Below are 17,578 nucleotides of genomic sequence, written 5' to 3' on the forward strand. Positions count from 1 at the left end.
TCTGGCGATATGGCCAAAAATCTTATCAAGGAAAAAAGTTCATATCAGTCAATATTGATATTTATCATGATAAATTATAAATAAAGTTTAAAGGCATATTTTTGCTCCTGAGTGAAAGTTAAGAAAGTTTTTTATGGTCAGAACATGACAGACAGTGGATCATTTTACCAAACTGAGGTAGAACATTCAAAATAATTATAATAACAAAATTATTTTTCAGCATGAGTAAAATTAAGTATAATCTTTTTTCAGTGCTTTTCCTCAACAAAATAAATATCTTAATAAAAAACACAAGCTCTGATTCATTTGTGATTCAAATTAATCATATTTATTAAACATTTGTTATATTGTTATTGAAGAAAATTATATTGCGATACTAATAGTTATCGTTTTATCGCCCAGCCCTAGGTGAATCTAATATATATATAAACACATTATCTGTGTGGACGGGCACTAACAATTGATTATAAAATAACAAACATGCATTAAACCAGCTCACGGACCAGCATTGTTAGCTGTGCTTGTAGACCCATCTGTGATGTGAGCGCTCCGTACGTAACTCCGTGACTTTGTAAGTATTCAATTCACAGTGTAACATAATAAGTGCTGAGGGTACAGGACCTCTCGTTGCTGTGAGTACCCAACTGGGACCATGAAAGAGAGAGCTCACACGCAGCTAGGCCCCTTCTTTGTATAATGTGGGACAAACACACTCCGCAGGTGTTGAAATATATGAACAAAAAGTAACTTTAGCAAGCTAGGCTAATGAGAGTGGAAGCTAGTAAGCCTTGCTTACTAAGTCTTCTGATTGGAATAAAAAGCATTAGGGGTCCTCCTAAATGTTGAATGTTCTGAAGGGACAGACTGCTAATGGTTGGAATGGAAACTAACACCAGGTGAGATTTTTGTAAAAGGGAAAATTTGTCTTGAATAAACATTTGTAGGTCTGTCTTCATGCATTATTGCCTTTTTAGTTGCAATATTGTACAAATGAGGTATTAACACAGGCTGTTCCATGGTTTTACAAATTGGGACAGCTGTAAAATTTGTTTTTGCATCAACTTTCAAGGCTTCATTTACTTCCATTGCTGTAGAATAACCAAAGAAGGTAAAGAAAAAGTTCAGGTCAGCAAAACTGAGAAATAATGTAAATTTCAGATATTATATATATTAAATAATATTAATGAAGGAAGACAGACCAGTTGGTCATCCATTGATCCTACAGTGAAATAATGAACTCCTTAGGTTAAGTTTTGGTGACGTAAACATTGTTTTTACCTTTGGCAGTTTGCTGCTTACTTTTGTATCATCAAGGTTTTTCACTGGACTTGAACTACTATATTTCAATACATATTTCCTAAAACTCTTGAGTGGTAGCGTAAAGTATGACATTCTCAGGTCAGTAGAACACCATGTAAGTTGACAGAATGTCACCTAGCATCACTGGCGCTCTGATTTCATGTTCCAGTGTCAAAATGAGATACGGTAACAGCCAATGACTCACCTGCAGCATACATGACTGCAAGCATGATGGAGGAGATCCATGCGATCTGACTGTAGGAGGCATCGAAGATAATCTGGATGTCTTTGAAGAAGACAGTGATGGCCTTGGGGAAAGCGTACGAGAAGCCTATGGACACGAAAGATGCTAACACCACAGCCCAACCCCAACCGCCGTCTGGTGGGGGCACTGCAGGGGGACTTGTGGCTGGGGGCGGCATCACTGGCCCACCTCAAGGCTGACTACTCACTGCAACGACAGAAAAAGAAGGGAGAGAGGAAATTAAAACTCAGCAAAGAAAACTTACCACCAGCATTCAGGGTCCTGTCCTTTTTTTACTTTATCTTGTCCTGTGATTGATTATAGACCAGTGAAGTTCCAGACTGGCTCTTACCTCTTCTCTCTAAAGTCCATCTAGACTTTAAAGCTGGAGTGCGGGACTTCAACATATAAATGAAGATCCGTTACATTCAAGCCCTTGGCACACAAGTACACAAAATTCTGATTAAGCTTATCAGTATAATAGAGTTTTTAAATCTGGTGTCTGTGCGACATTCCTAATCTGGTGAACCGGTAGTGATGTGTTTTATGCCAACCAGCAATGATTGGTTTACCACAGCTGAAGGGGAGAGCAACCGTAGTGACAGCAGCAACACAATATGGCAGAGCCTATATGTCATAAGCTCGTGTCGACAGTGTTGTGTAATTACTCTGTCGTTTAAGGATGGAAATACATTAAACTAAACAGTTGTGTATAGGAAAATATCAAAGATAGCTACTGACAATATATAGATAAATCACATCACTTGCTGCAGCTTAAATTGACAGTATACAGACGGCTGTGGAATTAAAAGGAGCTCAAACGCTTTGTCCTTTCTGTCATTTACATGAACACCTGCCAGCAGTAACATGACACGAGAGGAAGAAGGACATGCCACAGGTCCGTATCCTGGTAAAGACAGGCAAACACAAAGAATTAATTATCCACTCCAGAAGGCATACACTCACTCGGCCTGAGAGACCTGCCCAGTATTCACCTTGAGCCCCCCCCCCCTCCACCAGTCCTCACGCAGTAATGGAAAAAGGGTAGAGGCAGTTCAAAACCGGGTGCTGCTGTGTACAAAGCAAACATTTTAGAAAACCAAAAGTGGCAATTGTCCACAGCCACACTTCACTCTGTTGATTTTTTAAGCTAAATGACGTGGAGAAACAGACACATCATAGTGCACAATACGCAGCAGTTTTAGCTCTGTCTAACCTCATTATCTTCACCTTTCTAATCAGCCAGGAATAATTTACAGCCGTTTAATTTAGCCTATGGTTCATACTGAGATGACAGCAGCCAGTTACATTTAAATTAACAGCCAGTGGAAGAATCAACATGTTTCCTCATGTTTGCATTGCTGCATCACAGGTGAACAAATTGAATTTGATTGACAGTTTTACACAAGGTCATTTTTCTTGTCAGGGTTATACAAGTCTGTACAAACAGTATAATACATGCTCTGTGGCGCTAGAGGGAGAGCTTTCTGAAGAAATACCCAGATGATGTCATCAGGGTTGCAGCCTAATGTCATTAGGGTTGCATTATGGGAATTTGAGATCTACCCTTTTTGGGTCTTGACAATGCATCAGTTTTGACCATTTTCTTTGAATACCACTCTTGTGTGTTGCTCAACTTTAGGAAGTGCTATACTAAAAATACTAAATCACCGGAACAGTTTATTTTCAATGTAGGACCTAAATGCAGACTCACAGGCACAACTGGTGCAATTCAAATCATTTAATAACACAAATATACAAAAAAAAAATGCAGATACAAAAAGCTAATTGTTTTTTCAGAAATTGTCAGAAAATAAAGACACACACATTAGACATAAGAAAAACATCAATCACACGAGACACACAAGACATGTGAAGTGTTTAACCAGAAAACACCCCCACATGAGGTGAAACTGGTGGTTAACCAAGAAAACTAAAGACTGTAAAAAGTCAGCAAAGCAATAGGTTACTGTTGTGTACAGTCATTAAATCATTCAAAAACGGAACGGCTACAACAGTCTCTACAAATCAACTGTTTCACTCTTCTGTTAGATAAGGTATAACATCTTCCCCATGGGAGTTATCTGGTCATACCAAACTATTTTACAGGCACTATCACCAGCAGCCATACATCCCACACCCCCTGCAATTCATCTATACAGACTACAACTATGCCCTTTCAATAAAAAAATAACCCTCCCCCAACCTCTCCCATCAAAACAATTTTACTTCTCAAACAAAACATAATTTCACTGGATAATACAATAAGAAGTGACCCAGGAGTGTTTCTGTGGCAGGCATGACTACAGACCGAATTTTCTGAAAGCAAAACTAAGGTCTTTGGAGCTTTTGTTGCTGACCAATAGTAACCACTACTGGGTAATGTTGGTGGAAACCAACAGAGATATGGGCACTTTAGTCATCAGAGCGTCTGTAAATGGCACATGAACATCAGTTAGCAACATCAATAAATAATGTCACTCTCTTCCCTTGTTGCCACTCTAGCCAGATCAGGTTGCGATGTTGCAGAGACTCCCACATACTGAGTTTTGCTCTAAGTGTCAACAGGAAGCCATTTATGGGATGACTCACTGCTGTGCCAAGAAACACATTTGCCAAGATTTTAAAATCATAAATAAGTTTGTCACTAGACAGTTTTATATGGGTTGAAAATAAGGAGTAGCTGCTGGCTGTATGGAGGATGGAGTGCCACCAAAAAAATTAAAACTTGGATCAATATCTTCATCAATCTTGATGTTATCTTGAGTTATTCAATAAACTGTTTAATCATTCAAACATGTCTTCATTGATGATTCTAAACTAGGGCTGTCGTGATAACCGCAAAATTGAGATACCGCGCTATTGGTCAAGCCTAACACGGAGGATGGCAAGCACCACAACAACCGCAATGTTCATACTTTACACTTAAGGGCGTGTTAAATTAATAAATTAGTGCTTTAAAAACGTTCCACAACTGTTACAAGTTCTGTAACGGTTCAAGGACGGATCGCCGTGGGCTGTACGTGACCTGACTAACTTGGAAGCTGTAAGTGTTGCCGTGTTTTGTGTTGTTTTACTGTTTATTTTTAATGTTAGCTAACTTGGTATACTGTGTGGCTAATGTGGCTAGCAGGCTCAGGGACAGTTGAGAGAAACTGTAAGCCTCATTTGAAGCTCACGCACTAACGAGCATAGTGTGTTGGATGTCTGCAGCTGTTTTTCATGGAAATTTAGTTATAACCTTACTACAGCGCAGAGGTTAGTTGTGGACAACCTATTTTTCTCCGCACCGCTGTGTGTGCGTGTGTGTGTTTACATTGCTGCGATATGTAAATTGGCGTGATAGACATGCCCTGAAGGTAATGATATAGCTAACGTTATGTGTGAAAAAGACATGGTCAAACTACAAAAACGAACTTGCTTGGCAATGTTGTTGACTACCACTCAGCAGCTAGCTTGCTCCAACCATAAAGCCGCTGTTAGCGGCTCGCTGTGCAATGAGGTGAGAGCCACAGACACTCTTACTATGCTATATGGCACCAAATTACTTCATTGATGAAAAGTGTGATAATACCGCACCTGTTGAGCTCCAGCATAGTTCCGTGGGGAAAATTACTTCACCGCAACTGCTCTATTCTGAACACTTTTTAACAGTTTTATACACAGTTTTATTGTTTATGTGTGCTAAAGCCATGATAGTTCTGAAATCTTACATACAATACACTGAATTCTTTGGTACCTTTGAGTCCCACTTTAAATCTGAGCACTGGCTTAGAAATCAATTGGTCCATTTAAAACCATTAATAGCAACACAGCTGCCATTTTGTTTCGGGTCTCCTGACAAATGGATGTTGAATATTAATTCTCCTAGCTCTGTTTTAGTCTCCACCAACTCCTGAGAGAAATATCTGGTTCCTTAGCTGCTAAATGCTCCACTATTTAGTAGTTGTTGTTTCATAATGCCTCTGCAAAGATTCTCCTGTGACATTGGCGAATCAGGCTCCTTCTCTCGAAGCACCGAATCAACTATTCAACTATTCTTGACGTGATTTTTTTCTCAAAATATTATAATATGTTATTCTGTATATGTTAGAGAACAGATATGTGGGAGAGAATGTTTATGTGTGTATTGAACATGAGCAGAAAACCTGCTGAAACACAGGAGCTATTAAAGTCCAGGAGTTTATAACTGAATTAAAATGAATTCATTTTCACTGAGGTGAAAAGGTACCACATGCACATTTAAAGAGGTTACTTCCCCAGACAAAGACACAGAATAGGAGGGAGGAGTAAATCATGCCTGCATGAGTGCTGACTCAGCAGGGCTGATATTACATGAGAAAAGTTGATCTAGAGGAGAAACATATCTGAAAGCAACACAAAATGCCTGAGAGCCTTACAGCATTGTATTCTGTTAGATTTTGAATTGTCACCTGTCACCTGAATTTTGGGTTACCCTTTATAAAATAAACACATTTACTCAATAAATTGGTGCAGAAAAATTCACCAGAATGCAGGAAATTAAATGTTTAACGTGCAATTTTATCAGGGGAGGACCACCAGACTCCCCATTAATATTAATGGGCATGAAATATTTCTGGGCTGGGCTAAGCCCCCAGTGTTTCAAGAGCATGACAACGCCCTAGGTCACCCCTACTATTTAGTTGGTAGTTTGTCTGCTGTTTATTCCTGGGCAGGTAGTGTAATGTGTAGGGGTGTGACGAGATCATGGGACGAAATCTCGCGATATTAAAACGTAGCACGAAGCAAAAAGTTGCGGACCTAAAACCTAAACACTGTGCTGTGTATTAGTCACTACAAGGGACCCCTTTCACATTACACATAGTCATTTAATCCATTCTTTATTTACAAATATTTATTAGTGCAGCTTTAAACATTCTGCCAGTCTTCCACACTTTATGTTACTGAAATCTGAATTTCTCCACAAATCACGATTTGCAAAGAGGAAGGACACTTTTTTGGCACGTTTATTTGCTTAAAAATTAGTCACACACATCTACGAATGAATGAACAAACAAGGAACATAAATGGGACTAATTAAATGTAACTGATTGAGGTTGTTATTTTTTGGGAATAAATTCCTTAAATGCAAGGTTTAACTAACAATAAGTGAAAAATGAGTAACACTAAATATGTTTGGGTCTTTTATTTTGTGATGGTGGTTGCCTACATATTATATGGTATGTAGCATTTTAGCATTGGAATTAGCATTGGTAATAATACCTGGTTTTAACTGGGTGGATGAATGAATACTAACAAAACATCTCTAACTTGTGCTAAAACTGGCCTGACAAATGAAAATATAATCCTCTATGTATGTCCTCTTGTATTAACCCTTTAATCAAAGTTAAAGATTATGCCTTTTTTCCATAGTGCCATACAGTGGGTATAATCCACACTAATCAGATTACAGGCTGTCCGCAGCAGCACTCAGTGTAGATACTGGTTTTGATTGATTGAACGTGACGACAATGTACGAATGAGCTTCATAACACATAAGCAGCTTAAGTTGATGGGTTCGAATATGAAACTCCAAACTGATTGACCGTAAAAGAGCAGCTAAAGAGACGGAAAAGGGCAAACTTTTTAGACAAGCTTGACGAATTCGTTTATGATCAACCATTTAAGTACATAAGAAGTCAAACAAAGCAAAGTCACCGTTCAGTCACTACAATGTCAACACTTCCTCGTTGCTTTAAAGCCCAGATCCTCATAATGTGCTGTCTCCGCCGTGTCCTTCACATTACACCACTGACTAAAAGAGCAGCTGACAGAGGACTGACAGGCTGCGGTGTTGTGAACGGCCTGTTAAAAACACAGGTGTGGACCAAGTCAATTAAACTCTGGTGATACCAAGGTGCCTGAAGGTATCTGTGGTTTGGTTTGTTGGGAGCCACAACCATAGGAAAGTTTAGTATGACTTGATAGTCAGATTTGGGCATATTAGGTTCCAAATCTGCAACCCGCAGCATTTGATAGTCTAAGTGTAGGGTAATAATAAAGCTTTGTTGATCCCTGCAGGGAAATTCTTCTTCTCTTCCACAGAAAGGTAAAGCTCAGCAGCTACAGCATGCCAGCCATGCTGGTTGTTTGGTGTGTCATTTCCTACAATAATCAATACGGACCATCTTACCAAACACAAAAGTCTGTATAAAATTTCAGTGCAATCCATCCAACAGTTGTTGAGATATTTCAGTCTGGACCAAAGTGGTGGACCGACATTGCCATCCCCTGAGCCACAACGCTAACATGTTTGAAAAGAAAGGATTATGTCAGAAAAAATTACCAACATTCATTACAAGCAACTTGAATACGCAGTCAATAACGGAACTAGTGGTCTGACCAGCAAGAATTCACTGAAGGAACAGCAGAAAATCCTCCCACTTTATATTACGATAGAATTGTCAGGTACAAAGAACCCCAGTTAAAAACGCATGAATCATGGAGACACCCACACACACACACACACACACACACACACACAAAGACTTGTCCTTGTGTGTTGCTGGGCCTAGCCCACAGTTTGTTTGGTCCATTGTCCCCTGCATGTACTTGAGATGACTGGTTGCCTTCACCTTGGTGAGCCTATTCAAACAACAGAGCTGAGTAAGTGAGCAGCAAGGAGTTCAGAATAGTGTTTCTATAATCAAATCATCCAACTGGCAAAAGCTGATCCGACTATGTTACACAGTACTGGACTACAAGAGTGCAACTCTGTATGTGTGTGTGTGTGTGTGTGTGTGTGTGTGTCTATCTGTCTGTATGTCCTCCAAGTACATCACTTGGTACCTTGGCAGAAAGCCCAAAAGACTGCATTGTTTGTAGCATGGACTGCCAAAGGAGCTCCGGTTTAATTTGCAATGAAGGCCAAGCTGAGCAGTGTGTATTTCAGGCAAGTTTCAGTAAAGGAGGCGTAGATGGGTGTGGCTAGCTAAAGCCAACCACAACTCACACACAGAGATGTTAAGTCATTGATTGATTTAGCCACCATCTTGACAATTCTGAAGCCACAAATCCAAATGTTCAGTGGGGAAGCCTGTGTCGAGCTGAGGACAACACACATCAGCAGACATGCATATGACATTCCAGCATTGTACAACATTCACTCTCCTTTCAGCTCTGATTTGGTCTCCTGTAAAAAATATCAGGCCATTCAGCTGCTAAATGCTACACCATGTTCAACCTTGTCTGTTGTTTGGTCAGATCATGTAGAGTGGGTTTAACCAAGCTTTTTTGCCGAAAATCGCTGCCTACATCTGCAAACAACGCTAATGAGAGCCGTGAGACTGAACCATAACACTAAAGTTGTGGGCCATAAAATCAAAACAGTAAGCTGAAGTTGGGATAACAGGGACCTCACCGATGAAGCTGTTCATTTGTGACCATAACTGAACTTTTATCATGACTCACTGATCCTCCAGGAAGTCACACTGAGGTGTAAACTTCGCCCATGGACGCAGCGGCAGCTACAATTGGTCAGTAACCTCTGACCTATGCCATCACCTCATTGATAAAAATCCGTTGTATGACATCATTGTCCCTATCTATTCCCTTGTTCCTCTTCTGGATGGACACTGACCCAGCGGCCGCAGCGTGGCCTGCCTGGAACAGAACTCTCTGATGTCGACATCGCTTAACTGTAACGTTACTTGTCTAAGCACAGGATTGTTTAGCTTTTGTAAATGTACATATACATTAATGTATTATTTTCATGGAGCTTTTATTGTTGTGATCCTTCCATTGTTAACAGAAGATTGTGTGACCATACTTCTTAGCCACCACTAAATTGTTGTTAGTAATGTTATGCTTCACACAGATGCACAGTGCATGCTAACCGTTACTGTCCTTATCACACAAAAACATCTCTTTGTCTTTGTTTGGTGCATTTTAGTTAGAGTCATCTTGTTATATAAATGATTTTGTATGTACATGCTGGTTTATTTTAATATTGCATAAGAGTCAATATACTGCCAACCTTTTCTACGTAGAATTCCAAATCCTTCAACTGACTAGTTATTAATGGTCAATTTAGATATAGTTTATAATTTAATTATTAAATTAATAGTTTAATCTTCATGATGCAGCCTGTCTCGCAGGTCTTCTAAGAGCGGAGGCTACTCGCAATAATATTGCTACATTTTTTCCAGGTAATGTGACCCCCCACCGTTACTCTCCCTGCCTGCGTTTAGAGAGAGAGACACACACACAGAGAGCGCATTGCTCACAGCTTCAGGGCAACTTCTGCATTGTCCCGAGCAAAATTGTAATCAATACATTTAAATATAAATGTTGTCAGTCATTGTCTAGTCAGTGTATAGCTACACAAATGGTTAACAGTTGCCGCAAAGTAGTGAGAGAATATCATGACACACCTGACCGCGACACAGACACCTGTCGTGTCGTATTGACACCTGTGACACCTGTGTCCTGCTGCCTCTCTCCCACTCACTCAGACACTTCCCTCTATTTGATTGTCTATCTGCTCCAGGATGCTTCATTCCCTCTAAAGCAGATGTGAGCTGCACTTTATCAGAGGCTGAAGTGAACATTAGTGTGGAATTGTGGTGATATTTCTGTCTGATCACATGTGTTTCCGTTTCGGATTTCTTCCTCTGGTGAAGAGCAGTACACTCCTCTCATCGAGTAGGCTACAAGTCAAATTATTTACTTATATAGGCCTAACTGTTTTTTAAAAATGGGCCAATGATCGGCCCATAAAGCATAGGCCTATACTGGGCTGGTCCAATCACATCTTTTACAGCACCCACTCCCTCCCCCTCTGCTCAGCTGTTTCTTGTGTTGTGGACCAAAAAAATTATAAATGTGCGAAAATAACCGATATATAGATATAATCTAAAAAAAAAAAGAATAAGCTACTGATTACTGCATTACTTACTATATTTTTTTATTCTGAATTGTCACCTGCCACCTAAATTTTGTTCTTCCCTTTATAAAAATAGACATTTCCACCATAAATTGGTGCAGAAAATGTCTCCAGAATTCAGGAAATTAAGTGTTTAATGATCAAAATCTTCTGGAGGAGGACCCCTGCTGGGATTATATTAAATGAGAAAAGTTGATCTACAGGAGAAACATATCTGACAGCAATACAGAATGCTTGACAGCCTTACTGCATTATATTACACTATATTCTTCTTATTTTGAATTGTCACCTGAGACATTTCCTCAATAAATTGGTGCAAAGAAATTCACCAGAATTCAGAAAATTAAGTGTTTAAAGTCCAAATTTTTGAGCGGGAGGACCCCCAGACCCCCTCTAGTTGATATTATCAGTGTTAATTATTATCAGTAGTAATTATCGAAATTTAGGCTATATATATAATTTACTGTTTCTTTATAGACGTACTTTGGGTAAGCGGCAATGGGGGGGTGGAGGGGTTAAAACATGAAATATTTCTGTGCTTCTGGGGGCTAAGCCCCCAATGTTTCAAGAGCCTAGAAACGCTCCTGTTTGTCAGACATTGTCAGACTAGCTGCTCTTTAGCAGAGGCAAAGTGAGAGTATTTCCCAGTACCACAAACATCACACACACACTCATTCCCTTCTTCTTCTTTGGAGTCTAGGCAGTCTAGATGATTCTTTTTGACAGTTATTTATATTTTTATATAATCCAGTACTGTAGAGATGTTCCACCAGTTTCTTCATTTTAGTCCAGTTATTTAGGTAAATGTAAGTGAACAGAGCAAAAACTGCCCCCACGTCTTTAACAGCTTACTCCCTTGAAGTGACTTATTGTACAGTAATGTGTAATGTAATTTTATTTTTTGTTTAAATGGATTTTATAAAACTGGTATCAAAAGGATAGTATAGTTCAGGAGCTGGTATTGAAGTCAAGGTATAAGTACGAGTATAGAAGATTCTGAACGATACCTAGCCCTAGTGCAGCATTAAGGCTTCCTATCTATTTAACTTAGGTAACAATTATCAAATACCGTGAAGATACAACTTTGTAAAATGTATTATTATATTATTATTATTATTATATTATATATTTTAATTTTAATTACAAATTCCAGGGGTGGGAGGATAACTTAGTATTTTGAGAGAAATTGGGACTTCAATCAATCCAGTTAGACTTTTTGGAACGAACCTGTAGTGGCCATTAAAGCAGGAAGAAAAGAAATGCAAAAGTACCATTCACAGGATGAAGAATTCCTTTCCTCCATTTTCCCCACTACTTAAAGCATTCTTTTGACTTCTTATTTGCTAAGTGGGGCTACTTTCGCTGATTGGTCGGACAGCGATTACTGTGGGTCTTTGTGAAGCCATGTAGGACTTAAATAAAGGACAACAACAAGGTCACATGACAGACAGGTGCTGTGGTGGGAACATGACTAAATCAGATTTAGGGGGCCAAGCAGACATTCCTGTTGAAGCTGTATAAGACACACAACACATACGTTGAACAGCATAAGTATTCAATAGTTCCAACTAAAGTCCAGTTCAAATAAACAGGTGATGTAAGCTCTGTCAGACAAAAGAAAAAAACTTGACCTCTACAGTCAGCTGCTGCCGGCATGACCCTCACCACACCTAACCCCCCCACCTCCCCAAGTCTCATGGGACTTAAAGTTATGTCAACGCAAGATTAGCGCTAAGGTCACCTCTGAGTAAAACTGAGTGTCAGTGTTCACTTTGTTTTAGAAATAGTTCATCATTAACCAGCAACTCTTCAAATGTTGACTGAACCACACATTTCATTCCTCTTATCAACACAACATCTAATCTCCCTACAGTGATGCAGTAAACACACATACCCTTGGTCTTGCACACCAACAAACAAACGAGAAACAATGGCTCTCTCTCAAAGCTGCTCTCTGATCAAAAAGGCCACGAGGCAGGAGGTCTTCCCATAAAATATACTAAGACTATAATACCCAGTCTACTCTATTGTCAGCCTCTGCACTTTGAAGCCCTTGAGCTAATTCCTGGTGAGGGGCCTTGATTAAAAAACTTTCAAGTGGTCTAATACATTTCCGTCAACACACCTCTGACCACTAAAACTGAATGGTAAGCCTCTGTCAACACAGAATAATTCTCCCAACCTGCAAAGCTGCAGACTCCATGCGTTTACTGATTCTTTTTGGGGGTTTGAATTACTGACAGAAAAAGCACATTTATGCAGCACTCCTTGGCAGTTTAACATCAAGACAGGCCATTTGTAAAGAAGGTTTGATCAACCGTCACCTATACACAACTACACCTCTGTGGACACAACAGCATGCTAGGACTCCTTCCATTCACTTTTCCATGGGGCCTGCCAACACCCACATTCAACATCCAATCCAAGGCTTCCGCTTAGCTGCACTCCCACGGGTACATCATGAAGGTCAGAGGCACTGATCTCTGTGACATCTTCCTTTCAACATTTGAGCTTCCAGCTTTCATGACTTGAAGCAAAAGCGTGGATATTTGATCACGTAGGAAATGAAATATCATACATATAGCGTTTAACCGAGCATCGTCAGATTGTGGAGATTAATCTGATGTGCAGAATGGCACAAAAGGTTACGCACATCCAGCTGCAGCCAGGTTATGATGTCAGTATATGCAACACAAAATGGGTGACACTGAGGCTTTGAATGTTAAAATCAAGGTTAGGAATTTATGTATTTTTAGCTTCAACCATGGCTGTTCAGCCACCTACAGAAACTTCATTAGCAGAGAATCCAAGGATAAAGACTTCTTATATATACCCACAGAGTTTGATTGACAGGTGATCTCTGGGTGGTAAAGTGCTTAATTAAAACCCTGTCAATTACCAGTTAGCAACTTTTCACTGCTTTTAAAATAGGATTTCACCTCCAGTTTCTCTATAAAATAAACAGGCCTAGACGTGTAATTATATTTATATACTATATTATTATATATTATTATTACTTTTTTGGGTGATACATTTTGAACATTTTATAGCTGGAAAAATCAACTCGTCAGTTCTCTAAGATGGAGAAACTATGTAATGATGCCACTATTTCTAACTGACCTCAAACCTACTTTGGCCTTTCAGCAGACATACGTATATATATATATATCATCAATGAGCTAATATCCACTAAAATATGTGACTGATACTACGGTATCACCATTATCCAATAAAAATAGTATAAAAGTCCTGGACAACAAATGTGGATGTTTACTTTTTTATAGTTTAAAGGTAATTGCTAAGTGTTTATTAGCGTCATATGCTCTTAATGTGGATTACAATAGCTTGTTCTGTATCAGGCGGTGTTCTTTGTAAGCTTGTGTTCATAACAAACATCCCCCAGGGAACATGGAAAAAGGTCATGATCATGAAACCTGATCCAAACCTATGACACACTACAGAAATTTATTCATATCTCCAAGGTACACAGGAGCGCGTCAGTCAACTGTGTGTGGCACAGAAATATCTGAGCACAACCTCACCAACAAAATTAACCTCTGACAAAAATGTCAACCTTTAACCCCTGAGTAATGAAACAGTGACAGTGTCACAGTCAGTCAAAAGTTCACCATTAATGCTCCTTCGCACATGACCAGAGAGGCCCCTGCTTAAGAGGGCAACAATCAGTGTGGACAATGACAACCGAAGAATGTTTCCATTACAAAACAGACTGAAACATTACATGTAACATAAAAAAATAAAATCCAGAGTGGAAAAAAAACCTTCAGTTTTTAGTTGCTCAATTCTTGGATGCCTATGGGATCATGGTCATGTTGATATTGATTGGCTCCAGACTGTCCAGAACTCAGCTGCCAGGCTTTTAACTAGAACAAGGAAATATGACCACATCATTAGCTTCATTCCACTGGCTCCCGGTATTCTTTAGAATTGACTTTAAAATGTTATTGATCACTTTTGAAGCTCTTCATGTCCTCTTGCCCTGTTATATCTCTGACCTTTAGTCCCATATGCTCCAGCACGTACCTTGAGATCCTCGGGCAGAGGTCTGTTGTCTGTTCCAGAGTCTCGACTGAAAACTAAAGGGGACAGAGCGTTTGCAGTCAGGGCCCCGAGGCTCTGGAACAGCCTGCCCAAGAACGGTTGAGTCAGTGAACTCTTTTAAGTCCCTTCTTAAAACATACTTTTATAGGAGAGCATATACCTGATTTGATATTTTTCTATTTTAGTTTTACTTTTAACATGTATTTTAGTGTTTTTTGTTTTTATGTGTTTTACTGCCTTTGCACATGTTAAAGCACTTTGTAATTTGTTTTTGAAAAGTGTTCTATAAATAAAGATTATTATTATTATTATTATGTTATTCATCCCATAGACATTTAGCAATTGAACAAAGATAGCCTAATGCTACTGTTAATATAACTAAATATAACATAAATTCAGACTACACCAAATACATTAAAAAAATCAGTTCAGTTTCTGACTCTGGAAGGTGGAAAAAGCAGTAAAATTCCCCCAAAACTACTGTGTCTTTGAACCAAATCACACACATTTAGGCTATTCATTGTGATCTCCTTTTGATAACTAAAGTAACATTTTTTTCAATTCCATTAACTGAGCCTCCCCTGAAACTGTTTGGAGCCCCCCTGGGGAGGCCCGCCTCACACTATGAAAACCTCTGCTCTAGGATGCACTCTCTGTCATCCTTTGGTGACAAGCAGACTCCCACCAGATCACTGTCACTAAAGTAAGTTGTTTAGGCTGTATAGAGTGCCGCAAACATTTACAGTGTGGTTTTAGAGGAATTCTTGGACATTTTGGAAACTACGCTTCACTTTCTTGGCGAGAGTTAGATGAATAGACTGCTATCATTCCCATGTCAGTACGGTAAACATAAGCTACCACCAGGAAGTGACTGCACCTGGCCAAGAGATAGTTCAGTACACCCTCCAATAAAACCACAAAGTGCGGTTTTTACACTTCAGTTTGTGTACAGATTAAAGGTTACATATCAGGTGCTGGGAGGTGGATTTTGTTACCTTTGGACACAGCCAAGTTAGCTGTTTCTCCTGTTTCCAGTGTTTGTGCTAAGCGCCTGCTGGCTGCAGCTTCATATTTAGTGTACAGTCATAAGAGTGGTATTCATCATCTCTTCTACTTCTCAGCAAGAGTGTCACTTCCAAAATGTCCAAACTATTACTTTAATTGAAACGCACTTTCAATTTGGGGTGCTAATTAATGTGATAAAAGTAGAAAACAGCTTCTCCACCCCAACCAATCAGCCTCCTTAGGGCGGATGAATTAGTTTTTTGTGGCTTATGCTATTGCAGCCTTAATAGGTTGCAAAGTCAATTTACTGTCCAACATTCATTGCAACCACTCTCCTGTTGAAAACAAAGTAACAGATAAGTTTGTAATAAGGATTACTTGACAATCGAGATTATTTTAAATACATGTTTTGGTTACTTTTAAATTGGTACTGTTTAACTGACATTAGGTACTAAGTCAGTTCTCTATGTGTTAGCATTTAGCCTACTCTTGTCCTGTATGGCTATTACTGTAGGCCACAGTGGCTGTCGTTTCACTAAAAATGACCTGAACTCGTGATGATGTGATTGTGATGCTATCTCACAGCAACTATTTTGCAAGAGAAGCTGATATTAGTGATGGTTTATTTAATTTTCAGTGTCAACACCTGCCTGGTCACAGGCCTGCTTGGTGTTCAGTCTACATAACCAGAGCACAGTGATACACTTTCCAAAGGAAAGCAGCACAATGTGACATGTGAAGTTATTTTTACAACTCACCACCTGACCGCCAGTGAAACATCCTCATTTGGTGCCAAAGCTATTTAGGGAAACACTGCTCATCACATCTTCCATCACCAACAGACCCGCTGTGATCTGTGAGATTCTGTGAAACACCTGCAAAAGTTGGACCCCGATCAGGAAAACTAGAGCTAACAAGGTGATGCAACAGCAGAGTGATTCCTCAGCACTGCAGCCTAATCATATGATGCTGCTGATGTAAGGATAGGGACCGGATGAAGCCAGTCTACATGCTCAGGGCCTACATGGACTAACCCGGGCGGGAGTCATCAGTGGCTTAAAAATATTTTGACTATTAAGATTTTATCCAAATCACTTCCCTCCAGGAACGAACCGCTTGCGGCTGCGCGCACCTGGATTTCCACTTCTCTCCAAAGGCTCGTGAACGCATCACAATATGTATTCATCCAACATCCAACAGGGACCCTTATGCAGCCCTTCTCTCGCTACAGCCTATTGCTCATTCATCGCAGCTCATCTCTGCATACCGCGGCGCACCGAAAACGCCAAAAGCTCTGTTAATCCTCCTGATCACCGGCGGCTCGTCTTACAGCGCCTTCAAAACAGGCATTTAATGTTACTTTACCTTTTGGGGGATTGAAGGTGTGTGTGTGTCCTGTGCAGGCGGTCGGCTCGGTGACCTTGGAGCAGAAAGATGCGTTTGTCTGTGTTGTGGACGGCTCTGCGTTTAAATTTCCTGACGTGGAGCTGCTGCGGGCTGCAGAGGGCGGCGCTGCCTTCCTCCGTTTCTATTTTAGACCAGAGCAGCGCCAAAGGATTTACTCATTCAGTATTCGTTACTCTTACATCCACGGCTCCTTAACCCTCCCCCTTCTGTGTACGGTAGTATTTATCTGTGCTTTGATGTGTCCCACTCAAGCAATGAAAACGCTGATAGCAGGAACAAACACATAGGCTGCAATAACGGTTATTGTTATTCTCAGCAGATTGGGCTAGGCTATAAAATGTTAGAAAATATGCCAATCATAATAAAGCAGCTAGAATAACATAGCATTTTTGACGTTTTAGTTTTAGCTTTCATGGTTGTTATTTTGTACGTTTTTTATTCTGACTACTACAGCTAACAATAGGAAAAAGCAGATTAATTTAAACTTTAAGCACTGAAAGGAATTGAAAGGACAGTTGACCTAGCCACTGAAAGTTTAGTTGAATTGTCAGTTGAAGAGTGAGAGATAAAATCGGTTGCGATATCAATTTAAACATAGCCAATGATATATAGTAATCACGGGGCAAAGGTTTTAGGCAGGTGTGGAAAAAATCCTG

At 39.8% G+C, this 17,578-nt stretch overlaps 1 protein-coding gene across 1 annotated transcript in view; it reads right to left on the bottom strand.

The window, feature by feature from the left end:
- The window catches only part of LOC119918343 (monocarboxylate transporter 2-like), a 32,333-nt gene extending 15,148 nt beyond the window's left edge, over positions 1-17,185 (bottom strand). The window contains 2 exon segments of the mRNA XM_038739030.1: positions 1,505-1,750; positions 16,881-17,185. Of these exon segments, the coding sequence (XP_038594958.1) occupies positions 1,505-1,721 (217 nt within the window). The 5' untranslated portion in view covers positions 1,722-1,750; positions 16,881-17,185.
- Between the last annotated feature and the right edge of the window lie 393 nt (positions 17,186-17,578).

The sequence above is a fragment of the Micropterus salmoides genome, unplaced genomic scaffold (assembly GCF_014851395.1).
Source record: "Micropterus salmoides isolate LMB-PRFRI ecotype aquatic unplaced genomic scaffold, ASM1485139v1 Ms_hic_scaffold_23, whole genome shotgun sequence".
Lineage (NCBI taxonomy): Eukaryota > Metazoa > Chordata > Actinopteri > Centrarchiformes > Centrarchidae > Micropterus > Micropterus salmoides.